The 393-nt window shown below is 36.6% G+C and overlaps 1 protein-coding gene across 1 annotated transcript in view; it reads left to right on the top strand.

Annotated features, from left to right (window-relative positions):
* LOC119593669 (exosome complex exonuclease RRP44-like) overlaps positions 1-204 on the top strand; it is a gene marked incomplete at its 5' end in the record, with an annotated part of 4,885 nt that extends 4,681 nt beyond the window's left edge. The window contains 1 exon segment of the mRNA XM_037942627.1: positions 139-204. Coding sequence (XP_037798555.1) covers positions 139-172 — 34 coding nt within the window.
* Positions 205-393: the final 189 nt, after the last annotated feature.

Here is a 393-nt window from a genome sequence, read left to right as displayed (position 1 = left end):
ACCTGTAAAATTCCTGAATTTTGTGTATTAGTTGTTTATTCAGTGAATTTCTTGATTTTGTGGAATTATGAACCATATATATGTCTCATTTTCAAAACAAAGTGCTTTATATGCTTTAATATACCCTTATTTACTCAGATTCCGGAAAAACCATCATCCAGTCAAGAGCTGAGATGAGTTACCAACAGGCCAGCAGCGGATTGATGACCCCAGCATGACAGACAGCTTAACAAAATCACTTAGAAATTTGAATATGACTTGCCAAACAGCTCAAGAGCAAGAGAATCAGTGATGGGTAAGTTGTGAAGTGGAGCTTGGTTTTAATGGAACTGCTCCTTTGGCTGTTTGTCGATGGACTTTTAAACTTTTATGCTGCTTTGACATTCTTGAATC

This window comes from Penaeus monodon, chromosome 32 (genome assembly GCF_015228065.2).
Source record: "Penaeus monodon isolate SGIC_2016 chromosome 32, NSTDA_Pmon_1, whole genome shotgun sequence".
Classification (NCBI taxonomy): domain Eukaryota; kingdom Metazoa; phylum Arthropoda; class Malacostraca; order Decapoda; family Penaeidae; genus Penaeus; species Penaeus monodon.
The sequence above is the reverse complement of the archived record's forward strand: the minus strand, read 5'-3'. Positions and strand labels throughout refer to the sequence as shown.